Source organism: Protomyctophum parallelum (assembly GCF_964188405.1).
Source record: "Protomyctophum parallelum genome assembly, chromosome: 7".
In the NCBI taxonomy this organism is placed as follows: domain Eukaryota; kingdom Metazoa; phylum Chordata; class Actinopteri; order Myctophiformes; family Myctophidae; genus Protomyctophum; species Protomyctophum parallelum.
In genome coordinates this window covers 32,789,433-32,807,112 of record NC_139705.1, presented here as the reverse complement: position 1 = coordinate 32,807,112, position 17,680 = coordinate 32,789,433, and the positions used below count along the sequence as shown (strand labels likewise).

The 17,680-nt window shown below is 44.1% G+C and overlaps 1 protein-coding gene across 2 annotated transcripts in view; it reads left to right on the top strand.

Annotated features, from left to right (window-relative positions):
* Positions 1-16,066, top strand: part of spen (spen family transcriptional repressor) — a 37,748-nt gene extending 21,682 nt beyond the window's left edge. For both annotated transcript variants that reach the window (XM_083769207.1, XM_083769206.1), the window contains exons 11-15: positions 99-7,941; positions 8,487-8,849; positions 9,631-9,828; positions 10,257-10,415; positions 13,779-16,066. In XM_083769207.1, coding sequence (XP_083625333.1) covers positions 99-7,941; positions 8,487-8,849; positions 9,631-9,828; positions 10,257-10,415; positions 13,779-13,910 — 8,695 coding nt within the window. In that variant the 3' untranslated portion in view covers positions 13,911-16,066. The remainder of the gene's footprint in view (positions 1-98; positions 7,942-8,486; positions 8,850-9,630; positions 9,829-10,256; positions 10,416-13,778) is intronic.
* Positions 16,067-17,680: the final 1,614 nt, after the last annotated feature.

Here is a 17,680-nt window from a genome sequence, read left to right as displayed (position 1 = left end):
ATGCTTTACACTTTATATTTTAATCTATTTTCTACCAATTTTAAGTATTTAATTTAAAGACATTATTTCATTTCATGTTTTGTTTTATTTCTTGCCAGAGATGAGCGGCGGACGCAATATGAATTTCCAGCAGAGCGACCACCGTATTATGAAAATGCACGGACGCCTGGGACATTCACTGATGAACTGCGTCGTAAATATCCTGCCAGGAGTCGCGAATTCTATGCAGAATGGGACCCGTATCAAGGAGATTACTATGATCCACAATACTTTGAAGACCCCCGAGAGTACAGAGAATTCAGAGCAGACCCATACGAGCAAGACATTCGCAAATACAGCTATCTACAACGGGAACGTGAAAGAGAGAGGGAGCGCTTTGAAACGGACCGTGGACGAGATCACGGGAGGAGGACAATAGAGCGCAGCCAAAGTCCGTCTCACGTTCCCTCTCGTCGCCCTGCCAGCCCTACTGCATCTCCGTCACTGTCCGAGAGGATACCGAGCGATTCTGATCGCCGTGTTTGCTGTAGATCCTCAGAAAGAAGCGGTAGTTGCAGCTCCGTCTCCCCACCCAGATTTGAGAAGCCTGACAAGGCACGAGCTGAAAGGTACAACAAAACTGATAAGCTCGAAAAGGATCGGGTTTTTGAAGTCGAACGTGTGACTGTGGTTGAGAAGGAGAAACGGGCTGGGAGAAAAGAGAGGGGGGACAAGGAGAAAAGTGAGAAGAGGCTGAAGAAGCTCAGGGTGGCATCACCGAGCATCCCAACATGTGAGACAGAACCTGAATTTGAAAGGGACATTAGTCCAGGTTCAGCTCTTCGAAGTAAAACTAGCAAGGTCCTGAAAGAAGGTACCAGTAAAGGACGGCTAGATCTTTTGCCATGTGTGGTACAGCTAACACGTGTTAAAGAAAAAGAATGCAAATTAATTGGCCATTCTGTCCCCGAAAAACAAAGACTAAGGAGTGGGAATGACAGCCCAAGGCTGGCGTCACCTTCCGCTGAGCAGCGGGGTCCTCCTTTCCATTTAGAACCTTCAAAAGGTGATATTGTTAAGCACGGAAAGGTGCCCAAAGATAAAAGCATGGCAAGTCTTGTAGAGGTTGTTGACAAGGATTCTAAATTGAAATCTAAAAAACATGGAAAATGTGAACTAGGATTTGACAGTGCTGTGGATATTGATCGTTTAGCTGCAAGGAAAAGACGTTTTGAAGACTCTGCTGGAAAAACAGATCGTCTGAAAAGGATGAGCGAGGAGGAGGATGGTAGACTAGGATTCCGTAAACTTGGGGATAGTACTAAGGAGATGGAGGCTGACAAGAATGTCATATTAAAAGGGATGCATAAGAAAGACCATCGCAAAGATAAATCTGAGCTAAGGTTTTCCATTTACAGTCCTAGAGATGAACAAGACCCTCAAAGCAACTCTGTGGGTCTCAGTCTTGAGCTTCAGTCCCGGCTAGGAGAGCTGACTGATGATACCACAGATCCATTAGAGCCACCCTATCTAAAAACTGAATGTGGGGAATTCAAAAACCTTAGCAGCTCAAGTCTCTCAAAGCTTTCCAATGACAGTGGTCTTGATCTGGATGTATTGAGAGAACAACAGAAACAGGGCTCACCAGAAATCAGTATTGAAGGTCAGAACAGAGACACAGTTGAAAATGAGGAACAACTTCTATCACACTTTGACCAGTCTGCTAGCGGCAAAAAACTAATGGAACAAAGTCGTTGGCCACAACATAAGCTTGGCGAGCCTGATAAGTCTACCAAATCTGAAAGTCCAGAAGGTAATGATACCAATGACTTTGAAAAGCATTGCTATGGGCTTGATACAGGAAAAGCAACTCAGGATGTCACAAATGATGATTTCCTATCCTGTAAACGAAAGAAATTAGAGAACTTTGACTTGGAAATTCTCAATGCAAAAAGGGATCGTAATTTTGGGTGTTCCCAAAAGTTTAATGATGACATGGATCAGAATGTTGCATCCGGAATAGGCTCTGGACACTTTTCTGCAAATGATGAAAATGCCCATCTATCCTTATGTGTCACTAATAAAGAGATGAAATCCTCTCCTTCAGCTGATGATAAAATATTCTCACACATTGAGTCATTGAAATACAACTTGGACTTGACAGCCAGTCGATTTCATTCTCCTAATACTGAATTCTCCAAGCTTAAGACAACATTGCTTGGATGTGATGAGGAGTTATTGCATCGTTGGGAAAGACGTATTAAATCGGACTCGGTCAGGATGGAGATGACTTTTCCCAGTGGTATTGTGAAACAAGAGAGCATCCGCAAGCGCCTTGGTCACGATTTAGAGCCTGGAGAGGTACAGTCAGATTCAGATGATGATGATGATGGTGAGACCAAGCCCCATTCTCCAAAGACCAATACTTCCCTGTCTTATATCCTCAGGGAACGTGAGGAGAGGTTGACAGATCTGAAGCTTTCAGGTTCATTGGAGAAGAATAAGTTTTATTCTTTTGCATTAAATAAGACTATAACCCCCGATACAAAAGCACTCCTTGATCGAGCCAAGACACTGTATTCGTCCCGAGAAGATAATTGGTCCTTTCTTCCCTCTCGCTTTCCAAGTTCCCACAGTTGTTCAGACAAGGAGAAGGTAGAACTTGCACCAAGACCCATTCCTTCTTGGTACATGAAGAAGAAAAAGATTCGCACTAATTCTGAAGGGAAGCTTCATGACAAAAAGGAGGAGCTGAAGCCACAGGAACAAGAGCGGCAAGAATTATTTGCCTCTCGTTTCCTCCATAGCTCAATCTTTGAACAGGATTCACGCCGTTTGCAACGTCTAGAGCGCAAAGATCATGATTTTGAGATGGGAGTTAGTAGGCCTCTTGCTAAACCAGGGGCTACTGAGGTACAACCAGTGTCTGGTGGAGCTGACACACCACAAGAGCCCATAGTTCTTTTCCATAGTCGTTTTTTGGATATCCAACAACAAAAGGACAAGGATCACCCTCCACAAGACACTGAGAGTGTTGTTATTAAGGTGGAGATAGAACGAGATGAGTTGCAGAACGGTGATAGTGAGATGCCCGCCAAGGTATCTGAGCCAGTACTGAAAATGGATGACAAATCAGGTGGCCCCTCTCTAATCTTGACAGTTTCACCATTAGCTTCATCCTCCAGAGAGACGCCTCCATCAGAAAGGAAAGAGATCATAATTGCACCCACAGAACATACTACCTCTGTCATAAAAGAAAAGGCAGAACATGTTCTTGAGGTATCCCCGCCACAATCTCCTCCTGTGGAAGATTTGAAACCAGTTGCCATTAAACCAACTATTTCCCCTCCACCAGTACTTTCAGAGGCAGATGCTGAAATTAAACCAAAAGTTGATTCAGCAGAACTGAAACTAAAAACAGAAAACAGCTTGACAGTGGAACATAACCCTCCTTTGGAAGATAAGCCCCCCACTCCTGGTGGTTCCTTGAGTAGTTTTGAGTCTGCTGAGTGCCCCTCCTCAGATTATCCAAAGCTTGCGGAAAACACTGAAATCATTAAGACCGAGAACACAGAGAATCAAGAATCTAAACACATTGTGGAGCCTCAGGAAACCGAGACACTCAATGATGTGTGTATGCCAGAGCTGAAGGCTGAAATTAAACCATTACCAAGCCGAAAACAGCCCAAGAGCAAAAAGACCAAGTCAAATGTGTCAGTACTACGCACAACACAAGCATGTCAAACTGCTCCTAATGAGAAACCTGCAGTTCGGAAGAGTGAACGGATTGACAGAGAAAAACTCAAAAGGGCCTCATCTCCTAGAGGAGAGATATCAAAAGTATCAACTGAACCTAAAAACACGGCCAAGTCACCAAGTCATGCCTCAGATTCAGAACAAAACATTGAGTCAAGCTTGATACACGGGAGGACACGGACACGTAGAAATGTCAGATCAGTTTACGCCACACTACATGATGGAGAGCAAGCTGGGAAAGAGGCCGTTGAATCACCCCGTTCCATGCGCAAACGTGGTGCTGATAAAGAACAAACACAGCAAGAAACTCAGAATCCATCTGTTCGTGGGCGAGGTCGTCCACCTAAAAAGGGAGGAAAGCGGGCAGAGGATCAGTCACCAATAAAGGGAGATCAACAGAAAATTACAGAAGAAGTCTTGGACACCAAAGAGCCCTTAATCACAGGCCCAGAGGGTTGGCGTTCACCCCGTATTCAGAAAGTACAACAATCTCAGCTCTCTGCATCTGCTGTTACCTTGGATAACAAAAAAGCAAATAAACACTCTGGGAGAGCTGTATCACCCACAGAGGCAGCTAATGATATTGAAAGCATTGATGAGTCGGACACTAAATCTCAAGTTGAAGAATTAGATGAGAATATTTCAGAAAAGGACGGAAACATGAGCTCACCGGTACACGTAAAGGCAAAGGAGCTAAAAGATCAAGGTGGAAAGAGCTCTGCTGAAGAGGACATGGAGAAGATGGAACCTGCTCATTCAGAGAAAAGACAGCAACCTGAAAAGATCAGTAAAATAAAAGCGCCACGGTTGAAAAGAAATACCAAGTCGTGTTCTGAAGATAAATCACACAGCCTAAGAAATCTGGAAATCCGTGTGAGTGTTGATGATGTTAAAGGTTTACTTCCTTCAGATGAGGTTGAAACTGAATTATCTTTGACAAAATCCAACCCAGAAGAACAGGAGAATGAGGAGAAAAAGGGCACAGATATTAAAAAAGAAGCAGATGAGCTTAGTCCACAAGAAAAGGAAGAAGATCTATCAGAACCTGAAACCCCTGCTGATCCAGCTGCTGCTCTTTTGGCAAGGCAGATGGAGCTGGAGCAAGCGGTTGAAAATATTGCAAAACTTACTGTAGAGCAACCACCTCGACCGTATAAGGAGCCATCTGCAGAGCCACCTGCCATACTTCCTCCTGTGGTAGTGGAGCCAGAGGTTGAGGTTGAGGAGGAAAAGCCAGCTAACCCTGCAAGTGAAACTGAACTGGCAGCTGCCATTGATTCAATTACTGCTGAAGATATATCTGGAGATGCAGATGGGTTCACTGCTCCTCCTACTTACACGGATAGTATTCCTACCCCTGATCCCCTGATATCATCATCATCCTCCTCCAATGAGATTATGGAGCCTGAAACTCACTTGGCCATCAACAATATTCTTGCTGCAGATGCAGATGTGGGAGTATTGACACCATGTCCAAAACTGCTTGGGACAGATGCTAAGACGGCTGAACAGTCTGTCACGGTACCTAGAGACTCAATTTTACCTGAAACACCTAAGAAAGCAGGAAAGGCCCGAGCCAAGACTCCAAAAAAGCCAAGGACTCGTAAAGGTACACCGATCAAAAAAAGGGAGACTGAAGAGGTTCCAGAGCCGGTGCCCTCTCCAGTCAAGCTACCAGAGTCTATCCCAGAAGATCTAGAGACTGTAAATTCAAAGGCAGCTGCTGTTACAGTTACCTCAACAGCAGCAGCTTCTGTAGTCACTTCTGCTGCAACTTGCAAGCGCGACATTACAAGTGCAATGACTGTAGAAACCCCCAAAGAGGCAGAGCAACCTGTAGTGGAGCAGCCTGTACCCCAAGAATCTGCCTTTCACACAGGAGCAAGTAGTAATTCTAATTGTAAAAGACGTCTCAAAGCAACAGAGGCATCTGCCCCCATACTCTCCTCCACTCCTGCACGCACACCACCTATATCCCAATTCAATGTACCTCTACAGATGCCTGGCAAAATTCCAGTCTCCCCGGACTGGGTTCCAAGATCCGAGGAAAGTCGCATCTATGTTGCTCCTTCTTCTCAAATTACAGCAGTAACATCCTCTGCACCAGTAGTAACTGCACTTGCAGCCCCTGCAGGGAATCCAACAATGCCTCCTGACACCAAGGCTTCAGACATTGATCCTAGCTCTAGCACCTTAAGAAAAATACTAATGGAACCTAAATATGTGACTGCATCAAACAGCAATGCCATCCCCACCACCATGGTAACATCCGTGCTGTCAGACCCTGCTCGGATGTCAGAAAATGAAAATCCCTCGGATGCAGTGAGTTCAAGGCACGGGCACCTTGAGGAAAGACCACCTTTGCCACCCCAGTTCACACACCATAAACCATCTCCACTGACCGAGTCCCAACAAAACTGTGGGGAGAAGTTGCAGCATTCAGTAATTTCGTCTCCTACTACCTCAGTTATCAGTCGAATTCCATTGCCCTATGACACGGAGGAAACACCCAGAATTTCCCTAAGCAACCGAAACACTAGCCTATCACACCCCAAACAGAAATTTCGGTCAAGTGCTAATGAGAATAGCCGATACCATGGTATGGACACAGTGGAAGATGCAACCAGAGGACGATCCGTTGTTGAGAACACTCCTTACAACGCAGGTTCAGGCCCTGGCCTAAGGGTCAATACATCAGAGGGTGTTGTAGTTCTCAGTTACTCAGGTCAGAAAACTGAAGGACCACAGAGGATGAGAGCCAAAATTAGTCAGATTCCCCAAGCAAGTGCTGGCGACATAGAGTTTCAGCAGTCTGTGTCCAAATCTCAGATTAAGCAAGAGCCAATCACTCCATCATCCCAACCGCCAACCCCAAAAGGACCTCCAACACCCACAGCTTATGGGCACACAGGTGTACTCTTGACTGGCCACAGTGGCCAGTCCTACAACTCCCAACCTGTTATTTCTAGTATTAAGCATGAGAGTCCTGTGTCTGATAAAAATGAAGTTGTGTATCACACAGGATCCCAGGGTGGGGTAGTTAAGCTCTTCCAACAGCCAATCAACAGCTCTCAAGTCTTGATGTACAACCAAGCTGTGATACAGCAGCAGCATGGAAAAAGAGGACATGGAGTTGAACCTGTATCAAGAAAGATGGACATAGTCAAGCCAGTTCAACAGTCTAATCTAAGTCCAGTCATGAGTCCACATCACCCCTCACTGGCTGGAGCCTGCATGAGCCCCAATCCCGGCATCCCCACTGAACGGTCAGCTCCACACCTAAAGCAAGAACCGCAGTCACCACGAAGAACCGTTCACTCCCCTTCACCTTTTGCCAAAGCTGGCCCCCCAAGCAGTTCTCCCATTGGCACTTCTGTTGTTCTGGGTCCTGGCATGCCTCAGTACCATTCTAACATGCATCACCCACACCCGGAGCAGTCGTCAGTCATAATGCAACCTCATAATGCCACTCAGTCAATGGCTCACGAGGTCAGGATGAACAGCCCATCGATGTCGACAATTAACTACGGAAGGCGATCTGATTCTCTGCCGTCTCCTCGCCCCGGGCCTCTGCATCGCGCAAACACGCCTCAGCCTAATATAATAAGAGATATGGTGCTGCAGTCCCACCCAGGGCCCCAGTCAGTGACATCAACTGGTGGAAGCGGCAGAGCTGAAGAGGACACGAGGCACTTTCACCAAGCACTGAGCCGGCCTGCGGCACCTCCACTCCAGCCAGACGTAATGATCATGCAGAGCGACCACCGGGGGCTCCACACAGGTTTGCGCTTGGACCAGTATAGGGACATGCACCAGCGCATCCTCATGCACCAGCATCAGCTGGGAGAGCAGGGGGCCACAGACGTACGTCAGTCTCGCACTCCAGAGGCTGGAACAACCGCCTCCAGCAACATCGCTGTGCCATCCAAGAATCCCTTAATGGGCAAGAGCATAGGACCAACGGGGAAAGAGATGCCTAAAGCATTGGAGGGGAAGATGTCACACCCACCCCATCCCGAAAGTAGGATCATGGGAGTCCATCCGGCTGGCTCTGTCATGGTGTCGCCTCAAGGGGTGCAGCTGATGCACCCAGGAAACTCTGTCTCCTTCCCGGTTTTCCGGGACATGCAGGGTTTCCCTTCTCAGTTTTCAGGACATACTCCAATGGGATTAAATCTGGCTCAGCGTGGCATCACACCATCACAGGTTAGTATTATAAACTTCACATTAGCATTTTGGATCCATGTTTTTGTGTAATTCATAAAGATGGAATGCTGTGATTGTCCCCCCACCCCTAAAACATTATCATCAGGTACTATGATTATACTAGGAGAAAGATTTTTATTTTTATTTTTCAAAAAAGTGTACAGAAAGTGTTAAAATGTTTCTATGTGGTCGCCTGGTGGGTGGTGGTCTAACTGAACTGAAGCCACACCCACAGCTGTTGTTGTATGATAAGGGGGGGGGGGGGGGGGGGTAGGGGAGAGGATGATACTGTGATGTTACTATATCACTGTCATTTCGATTGGGCGTTTTGACTCAAAGGCTTTCAGCTTTCAGGAAGAAACCAAAAATACACAGGGAAGGCATATTTCAATATTCTCTAACCACACCTGAGGGGATGTCTAGATAATGTTAACTCCATAGACAAAACAGAAAAAGTACAACAATCACAGCACTTCATCTTTAAAAGTTATCATGTGCATCACATATTGGTATTAATATTAAGTTTGTATATTTGTATTAATCAGGTCCAAACAGATGCTGAGCTGGCTCACAGAGGCAAATTATCTCAGTCACTCTCAGCCAGATCCCTCGGGGGAGGAGACTCCAAGTCAGAGAGTCCCCACCTTCGCCATTCTACCTCCATGGAACTTTCACACCTGTCCCGATTTCAGAGGGAGGCAGTCTCACCATCCTACCAATCTCCTATGACATCTCCCATGGCTTTTTCCCATAAGCCAGAGCTATCTGTCCAGAAGGGCCCACCAACCTTCCTGCAAACTCCTTCAGCAGCAGCAGCAGCACTAACTTCAACGTCATCGCAGATGAGACCTGATTCCAAGCTGGAGCATTCTGGACACCGTTCCATCGACATGGTGCAGCTTATGACGGTATGGAGCCTCAGCGAAGAACAGCATTTGAATGAACCTTACTCATGACTTTGTTTTTAGTTTTCTTCCCTTTTTTAATTATATATATTTATTTATCACACGATTTTGTAACCCATTTTTTTCACCCAGTGTCAATTGTCTAGTGTAATCCTACACTCCCTCTGCCAACCTGGGGAGAGCAATGGACTCACCTCATGTTTCCTTCAATCCATGAGCGTCCAAGCCGCTTCTTTTCACCTGACAGGGGGGAGTTTCTCTGGTTGGACGTAGCACGTGGAAGGAACACGTTATTCCAACCAGTTCCTTTCCCCTCCATCAGGTGCCTGGGCTGGCCAGGAGGAGGCAGTTTAGAGACCAGGATTACTGCATGTTTTTGTAGGGGACACTGGGAGAACATGCATGGGGGTGGCGCCGGCGGTGGATCAGGGGTAACTGATGGTAACCGCAAGGTTGCCATTTCGATCCCTGTGGGCTCCCCCAGAGTTAGTGTCGAAGTGTCCTTGAGCAAGACACTGAACCCCTAATTGCTCCTGATGTGCTGGTTGGAGCCTTGCATGGTTTCCACTGCCATCAGTGTATGAATGTGTGTGTGAATGGGTGAATGTAATGCACAATCTATGTAAAGCGCCATGGTTAAAGGCGCTATATAAATTTACCATTTACCATTTTAAGCAAACTCCACACAGAAATGCCAACCCGACTTAGGGTATGGGCACTCATGACGTGTCTGTGCAAGGCTACAAGGAACAAAATGTAACTTCCTTGTGATTTCTTTTTACAGAAATACCCAATTGTATGGCAAGGTCTATTGGCACTAAAGAATGACCAGGCTGCTGTCCAGCTGCACTTTGTTTCTGGCAACACCATATTGGCACAGCGCTCCCTGCCACCCCCTGACGGAGGTCCTCTGCTTCTTCGCATTGCCCAGAGAATGAGATTAGAGGCCTCCCAGCTGGAAAGTGTGGCCCGCAGAATGACTGTAAGTGTTTTGGTTTATAAAGTTACTTAGAAAAAGTGATACTGGCTACGGTGTTTACTTCAAATAATGCATTTCCATATTTGACTTAATATACGTGTTTTTCATTAATATAGTGGTTGAAAAGGCATTAATTGAGTCCCATGGTGGGAATTCTGGTCTGGTTTAGGTGAATATGAAGTTCCGGTCAGTTGGTGCGGGGCCACTAATTCAAAATAAATTAATCCAAAAACCTAGCGTCATTTGTATTGTTGACCTATTTCTACCATATAGAGCAACTTTCGTCCAAAGTAGACCAGAACTCCCACCACGGGACTCAGGCAATCAATTGATACCTTTGCAACCACTATATTAATGGCAAGTTTTTCCTACAGCTTTAAGTCCAAAAATCTGACGCTTTAAGACTTAATTGTGGTTGTCATCCATGACAGGTGGAGAATGACTACTGCTTGCTACTGGCCCTGCCCTGTGGTCGAGACCAGGAGGATGTACTCGGTCAGACACAAGCCCTCAATACAGGCTTTATTACCTACCTGCAGGCTAAGCAGGCAGCTGGCATCATCAACGTCCCCAATCCTGGCTCCAACCAGGTATGCTAACTTTCTATTTGTTCCCATAAATTTGTCCGTCTACCGTAATGCCTAGGATGATGAAGCGTGGGGACGAGAGGGACTCTCTGTCCTTACATCATAGATCTTGGCCAGAGTAAGTAGATCCCCTAGGCCTAGACCCACCGGTGGGTCGCGACCCAGTCTTTGGGAAACAATGCCCTAGAGGCCATAAGGCCGATGACAATACAATTTGCTATATGGTTACACTTAGAGAACACAGTGTGTCGTGAGTAGGTCCCTAAACCCAACCACAATCACTGCTGATGTATGTTGGGACTCTATGGATTGCCTTGCAATACTTCCTTTATTGTTTTCAGTGGTGCCAACCGCTCTGCATTTGACCGTGTCCATCCATCCATCCATCTTCAACCGCTTATCCGTAGTCGGGTCGCGGGGGCAACAGCTCCACCAGAGTGCTCCAGACTTCCCTCTCCAGAGAAACATTAGTGACTTCCTCCTGGGGGATTCCGAGATGTTCCAAGGCCAGTGATTCGATGTGTTTCCTCCAACTGCGCCTTGGTCTTTCCCCCGGGGTCTCCTCCCAGTGGGACGTGCGTCGAGGACCTCCCTAGGGAGGCGCCCGAGAGGCATCCTAAACAGATGCCCGAACCACCTCAGCTGGCTCCTTTCCAGGCGAAGGAGCAGCGGTTCTACTCCGAGTCTCTCTCGTGTGACTGAATTTCTCACCCTATCTCTAGTGGAGATGCCAGCCACCCGTTGAAGAAAACTAATTTTGGCCGCTTGTATTCGCAACCTTATTCTTTCGGTCATGACCCACACTTCATGTCCATAGGTGAGAGTAGGAACGAAGATTGCTCGGTAGACGGAGAGCTTTGCCTTCTGGCTCAACTCTCTTTTCGTCACAACAATGTGGTACAGCAACTGCAATATGGCCCCTGCCGCTCCGATTCTGCGGCTGATCTCCTTCTCCGTCCTCCCCTCACTCGTAAACAAGACCCCGAGATACTTGAACTCCTTCACCTGGGGTAATGCCTCATTCCCTACCCGGACTGCACAATCCACCGGTTTCCTGCTGAGAACCATGGCCTCAGATTTGGAGACGCTGATCCTCATCCCAGCCGCCGTACACTCGGCTGCGAACCGGACCAGTGAAAGCTGAAGGTCTTGGACTGATGGTGCCATCAGGACCACATAATCTGCAAAAAGCAGTGATGCAACCCTTAGGTCACCGAGCCGAATACCCTCTCCGCCACGACTTCGCCTCGAGATCCTGGATAGGTGACAATGCGCAGCCCTGGCGAAGGCCAACACCCACCGGAAACGAATCCGACTTACTCCCGAGCACACGGACACAGCTCTCACTTTGGGTGTACATAGATTGGATGGCCCTCAACAAAGTCCATCTCACCCCATACTCCCGCAGCACCTCCCACAGGACCTCCCGGGGGACCCGGTCATACGCCTTCTCCAAATGTGTGTTTGTCTATCCGTATGTATACAGTACATGTGTATTTATTTATGAGCACGGCATAAACAGCTGCAGCTGATTGCAACACCAATTACTCTAATTAAACACAAACAGGAGACAGTGCAACACATGAGCTGAAGACACGCACACTCATCAAATAGAGTCGTACCGCCTGAATACCAGAGCCCACACATAGCTACCACCTCCCTGACAGAGAGACGACAACTGCATTGTCACCTGTTCTTGTATAAAGCCATGCTTGGAGATTGTCCAAATACATCTCATAATTTCTGAAATGGGACTCTGAACCCTACCACACCAGATCAAGTCATTTCACCAAATTCAAGGTACCAAAAGTTAACTCTGAACTGGTAGATCTGCTTTTATCTTCTGTGGCCCTAATACATGGAATGACCTGCAAACTATATAAAAATTGAACACATTGGAGCGAGCATACAGATCCCCACAATATGTAACTGTTTTTAGATCATTTTGAAATTTGTCTTATCCTCTATTTGTAACCTATGTAATTAACATGTATACCTTTCGTTAACCTTCTCCTGATCTTCTGATTGTAATGGTTATTTTTTAAATATATGATATTGTATTTGTCAAAAGGCTCATGGAGAGTCACTGACACCCAATCAAGCCTGAGTGAGTGGCAGCTTGTTCATTGGCCACACACAGGTGTGGGAGGCTATATAAGTAGAACTAGCTGCACTCATTCCCTGATGAATGCTCAGATCACCACACCGTGTGGCCTCTTCCTCTTGTCTCAACCTCCAGAACTACCACCTTTCTTCAAACCTCAGGCTCAAACCGTGTGCGTCCAAGAACAAATCACACACATCGTGTGTACCACACACACCACGATTGCCAAGTAAATTGCCACACCGTGGCCAAAGAGAATCCTCTGCCTCCTTTCATTCCCTATGGTCAGCCTGGCCGGTGACCTTGCCTGCTCACCTCTGTCAGTCATTAACCTGAACTATTTCCAAGAGACACTCTTTCAGTATTACTCGACGACACTGAAAATGAGTTCAATTACTCAGTGTAATTTCGAGAATAAATAAAACTGAATGAATGAATTAACCTGAATACCAGCACACACTCGTCAAACAGAGTAGCCTATGCATCGCTTACTTACTTACTTGCCACTGGCTGTGATTTTTGAATATTACCCGGGTTGATACAGTATGCCGTTGTCTTTTTAGCCCTAGAACACTAAACACGGGTGATTTTCACCCGGACAATTATATTATTGTAATTTTCATAATGTTTGAGGTGGGTGAGTGTTTCAGTACCTTCATGATGCTCAGTGACATCATAGGTTTGTTTCCCTGCCCAGAGCCCACACCCCTGGTTTTTTCTAAGGCTTCACTCACACCTTTCGATCTAGCATACAACATTGATGCATGCTAGATGTATGAGACTTGTTTACTGACAAGTCTCATGCATCAGCTATACATCAATCTGTTGTGAAGGTGTGAGTCAGGCCTATGTGATATAGAAATATCCCATGCACCCACACCAATGTTGTTGTTTTTCTGTCCCAGGAATGGGTGGACCAAAGGAGACCAAAGTTCCCAGCTCCATTATACTTTTTTCAGGAATATTTTTTAAAATAATACCCACATTTTTCACCGATTTTGCCCCCATATTTTTCTCTTATTTTGTGAAAAGCCATGATGAAATATTAAAGAAGAGTACCTCAAGTTGCCATGTATTGCTGTACTTCAATATATTTTTATGAGAAATATTTATGGAATATTTTACATTGTGTAAAATATACCCGTGTTTAGCGATGGTGTGACAAAAAGGATGTTTAGTGTTCTAGGGTTAAATGTATAAATATTGCCACACTGACTGAAGAAGCTATTTAATTTAATGTGTTCTCATCTTTCAATCCACAGCCAGCCTACGTGGTGCAGATCTTTCCACCGTGCGAGTTCTCGGAGAACCATCTGTCCCGCCTGGCCCCGGATCTCCTCAACAGCATCTCCAGCATTTCGCCCCACCTCATGATTGTCATCGCCTCTGTGTAAATTACCTCCATTCTTTCCAGAACCAAGCCAACACCAGCCTTTTTGGATTCATCCAGTTTTGAAAAGCTGGAAATGCCTCATTGTTTTTCCTTTTTTCTTTTTAATGGGTTTGACCTTTTCTTATTGATTTAAACATGCACTCACTTTTACTTCTTCACGTCACCGAGTCCTTAAGTCATCCATCCACCTCTAATTCCTGAACGCTGTGCCTTTTACTGAGAGCACATGGAAGGGTGGACCGTGGAGATTTTTGGTTGCTCATTTCATTTTGTGCATCATCAGAGGTGTCGCAGATCAGCATCCTGAATTTCAAAACTTTCAAAAGGGGACGAAGCACCTGATCAAAAAACCTCTGAAGGGATATTTTTTTTGCTTTCCTCGAAATAATGATTGTGATTTATTTTACTTTCTTTTATTGAGAACCGATCTGATCAGTCATTGCACTACGTTAAGAGAAGAAAATAAATCAATTGTGAACTTTGTACAGATTTTTGAGTATTAAATGATTCATGTTATGATGTTAATACTCCAGACCAGTTGACCAGCCATGTTTGCGCAAGATAAAATAAAAATCTTTGCCAGGAACAATGATTGAGAATCATGTCAGCCTGATGAATCATCACACCGCTTTGCTCCTTCGCCAACAGCCAACGTTCTTCTACTTCATTTCCAGAGTCAACTCTGTTCCTCAAGTGTTCCTTCCCCGAGGAACTCATGAGGGGATGTTCAAGAGTTGTACAGTTTACACTCAATGCCTCAACAGGGGACTATATAAAGAATATATCATTTGTTTATATTACTTTGACTCTTCTTTAAGCCTAAGGGTAAACGTGGACAATTGTGAAACTGTAAATATGAATATTTAAAGACTGAAGAAATGTATGGAGACCAAGTGGATTATTTTACAAGACAGATCATCCAATGTCGGTGTTTTCTTTCGTTCTCGTGTTTTTGTAATTTTGTCTGTTTATTTGGTTGTTGTTGTTGTTCTTGTTTGTTTTTTTAGGGTGGGGTGGGGATTTGGGGCAGGGGGAGGAGAGGAATGGAGCAAGGGTTCCCTATAAAGCCCAATGTTCACACACATTTGTTTCTTAATTGATTCTGTGCCAAAATGTCTTTTTGAAACGCTAAAACAAACATAATCATTAACTAAAAGAATGAGGTGGGAAAAAAAGAAAATCAATAACCTATTTTCATACTTGACTTTGTATTGCCAATCAGATGGCAGAACTTCTTTCCTTTTTTTTCTTTTCGTTTGGTCTTTCTTTCTTTTGTATTGGTCACCAACTCGGCTCTGTTACCGCAGTACACTATTCTATTCAGAAATTCTATCCTCATTCATGTCTATGATGAAAGCAGTTATATTAGAAGCTACTGGTCTACATTAGTCTGTATGTTATGAGATGTTTGTCCTTCACTGCCCCCTGCCGTTTTATCAGAGCATTGTCCTCCCAGATGTTTGTCCTCCACTGCCCCCTGCTGTCGGGTCTGAGAAATACTCCTCCCAGATACTAACACAACTGTACCCTGAGGTTAGTTTAGAGGCAAATGGTCTCACAGCAGTTGAGCATGCTTTATTTTGAAACTTAAAGGGTGAAGTAAAAATATATATATATTTAAAAAACAAAAAAATCATAAGGCAACGAATGTGACTTGAACTGTAAATCATGCTGTCAATGGATGTTAATTGTTTCCTATCTCTCCCCTGAGCTAGTGTCTCCTTGAGCCAAGCTGTAAATAATCATGTCCTAAATCTGTGCTCTTGTGAATGTTTTTGTTTTTGTTTTGTTTTGTTTTTGTCTCTCTTCAGGGTCCTCATTTATGTTTTGTGTGACAAAACAAAGCAGTCTGAAAGAGACAGGAGCTAGGTGCGCAAAAAAACCGATGCTGAAAGTAAAACCATGTCAGTTTTGTGGTGTAAATATTTTTATGACTGCAGGCTGAATACTCTCATGGTTATGTTGAAGGCACTTATAATTTTTGATAAACAAATGAGAAGAAAAAAAAAAAAAACTTAAAGGAAAAGAAAAATGATTAATCTTAAAACTTTGTCTTTTGATCAATCTTCATTTTGAGTGTACTTTGCTGTTCCTCCATGAGGACATTTTAAACTGTAAAATAAATGGTTGTTTAACATACTTCTACAGATCATTAAATGGTCCATAACTCTTTCTTTGTGGTCGTGTCGCTTGCCTCTATAGAAACATAAAAGAGAATGATACACTGACATTTATGTTTTGGAAATATATCACGCAATATATATTTGAGATGGGATATTTATCATATTTTGAATGGCTCATTGCCCCTATTCAGCTCATAATGCCTATCTGCAGTGGTGGAAAAAGTACTCACGTACCATTGTGAACTTGTAGATCTGCTATTTTCAAATGGCCAAAATGTATATAGGGCTGAAGTGGTTAATGTAGGCCTATATGTTTTGTAATAATAATCAAAAAAGTACTATAGTAATTAAAGTCTTCCAATAAATGTAATGGAGTAAAAATACAATATCTGGATCCGAGATGTATGGAGTAGAAGTAAAAGTATTGGAAATTGGAAATACTCAAGAAGTAATAATATGATTATTTAATTTTGTGCAGCTGGTCACTGCTTGAAATGGTACGAACCATTCAGCCACCGCTTTAGTAGGCTCCTGAGACATCTTGTTTCCAATAATATTGGGACTATTCCACATGCTATAATATTCTGTATATTATACAAACAATGTTACCAGAAATAGGCCATGTTTTAAATTAATTCGTTCTCTCTCTCTCTCTCTCTCTCTCTCTCTCTCTCTCTCTCTCTCTCTCTCTCTCTCTCTCTCTCTCTCTCTCTCTCTCTCTCTCTCTCTCTCTCTATTTCTGATGATGTGTTTCTTATCTGTAGGGCTATAGAACGACAACGGGGGGGGGGGTTTGATGAAATATCACAGAGAGCACAGTTCGAACCCACCAAGTCAGTGTTGTTGTTTTGGTTTTTTTGATTGATTGATTGAATACTTTATTAACTTAACAGTTTGCAAATAGTACAGAGGTACAATTATACAATGATGCTAAAAGGATAGGCTAACACAAAAAGCCCTAAGGGATGTTTCCATCCATTGCTGGGGGACATGTCAATAGTCAATACAGCAATGTAAAGAAAATGTAGCCTAGACTACTTTTGACTTTTTAAAAGCAAGTACTATGACCAGGAATATCTATAGGCTACTTTGACACTCACAAGTGGGGCTGAGTCGCCTACTTTGTCCAAATTGTCCACCAGCATTTACAATACATTTTGTTCTTTTTCTCCACCAGGAATTGTTCACATGCCGTTCTAACTGCTGCAGTTGTCTCACGGTGTCAATAGGTGTCACTATACACCCATGTCCAACAAGGCAACACACTTTTACAAACTTTTATTTGCCCCCTCACTCATTCTTGAGATGAGGGACAAAAGTGGAAAAAACATGTCCCACACATAAGAGCCTTATTATTGTTAAAAATAAATTAATTTAATAAAAATAAAAGCACTTGCAAAGTTAAATGTAATACAGTTGTGTATTATTATGCCATTAATTTCATTATAATTGTTTTCATATGCCATCTGAATTAGTTAAAAGCAGGCACTGTACCCAAAAACGCCTGTATTTAGCCTGTCCCCAGCAAGTGGTCATAATTTCAAACTGCTAAAAAAGTGTCTAATACTGTCACAATCACATAAATATACATACTAAATTAAAGTAGATTGTCAACAACATAGCAAACAATATACACAATAATTTTAAT